Source organism: Apis dorsata, unplaced genomic scaffold (genome assembly GCF_000469605.1).
Source record: "Apis dorsata unplaced genomic scaffold, Apis dorsata 1.3 scaffold_1024, whole genome shotgun sequence".
Taxonomy (NCBI): domain Eukaryota; kingdom Metazoa; phylum Arthropoda; class Insecta; order Hymenoptera; family Apidae; genus Apis; species Apis dorsata.
Window position 1 is genome coordinate 303,127 of NW_006264123.1, and position 1,404 is coordinate 304,530.

The following is a 1,404-nucleotide window of genomic DNA, read 5'->3' on the forward strand; positions in this document are numbered from 1 at the left end:
TAATGTATATATAATATATAAAAATTATATATTATATATAATATTCTATTTTATGTACATTATTATTATACATTGGTGAAAAAAAGTTTTTTCAAAGAAATTTCTGTTGATTTTAATATACTTAATACATAAAAATACATAAAAATATGTGTATTAAAAGTAGACAAAAATATATCAAGTACTTTATAATAATAAATAAAGTAAAGAGATATTTTGCCTATGTTTTATTTTATGGAATTTCTTTTCAGCATATATAATATATAATATATAATATATATCAATACCTTCCAAAAATTATCTTCATATTGTTCTTTTTCTCCTTCATATAATACTATAACATCTTGTTCCACAGGTTTTAATCCTAACGAGTCTTGTATAGCTTGTTGCATTATTTCTGTTTCTTTTTTAACTATTTCATAACAATATCCTACAAATTAAAAAAAAATAAAAGTAAAATTATAATTCTTGAATATAATTTATATTGCTAAATAATAATTATATAAATATATATTATATATCTTACCACAAAGAGTACCAGCTTCATAATCATGACCACATTTTCTACACATTAAGATATTAGTTTTAGGAACATGGGGTTTCCAATGTAATTCAGGAATACCAAATCTTCGACAAAGACGCTTTTCGATAGTTCGCCGTTTTTTAGGTACAGCCCATAAAATTGTATTATTTAACATATCTTTTAAAGATTGCCCAGGAAAATTAATAGATTGTACTTGTTTTACAGAATTACATTCAATCACGTATAAATTATCTAAATAAAATAAATAATATTTGATAGGTAATAAATATAAAAATACATCATATAAATGTGATAATAATTTCTGATTAATAATTTTTGTTATTTATAAATAATTTAAATTGTAATATTTTAAGAAGGTTAGAAACAATGAAATATTTTTATAAATTTCAAATTATTTTTAATTTTTCTATATAATTAAATATAATAAAAAAAATTTGTTTTATTACTTGGAAAATTGCGTCCTAAAATAATATTAATTATTTGATCAAATGTTTTAAATGCTTGGTATAATCTATTAAAAATATTATTCGCCATGTTTAAAATATATCATAGAACATAGCAAATAATATAGAATGAAATCTTTGTTAACATTAAGGGTAATTCTTATATACTTTATATTTATTATAAAAAAATTAATGAAATACAATATTATTTATTTAATTTTTATGTAATTTTGTTTCATAATATTTTATAAGTTATTATTTTACAAATTAAATTTTATATTTTCTAATAAAATACTATAAAATTATTATTATGAAACGTAATCAAAATTGTTAATATAAAAATTAAAAAGAATGTTGTTATTTAAAATATTCTAATTCATAATTATTTTAAATTATTTATTAATTATTTTTTCTAACTAT

At 17.4% G+C, this 1,404-nt stretch overlaps 1 protein-coding gene across 1 annotated transcript in view; it reads right to left on the minus strand.

Annotated features, from left to right (window-relative positions):
- Positions 1 to 1,096, minus strand: part of LOC116186615 (39S ribosomal protein L32, mitochondrial) — a 5,517-nt gene extending 4,421 nt beyond the window's left edge. The window contains exons 1-3 of the mRNA XM_031514485.1: positions 988 to 1,096; positions 524 to 772; positions 285 to 427 (exon numbers count right to left, since the gene is read on the minus strand). Of these exons, the coding sequence (XP_031370345.1) occupies positions 285 to 427; positions 524 to 772; positions 988 to 1,075 (480 nt within the window). The 5' untranslated portion in view covers positions 1,076 to 1,096. The remainder of the gene's footprint in view (positions 1 to 284; positions 428 to 523; positions 773 to 987) is intronic.
- Between the last annotated feature and the right edge of the window lie 308 nt (positions 1,097 to 1,404).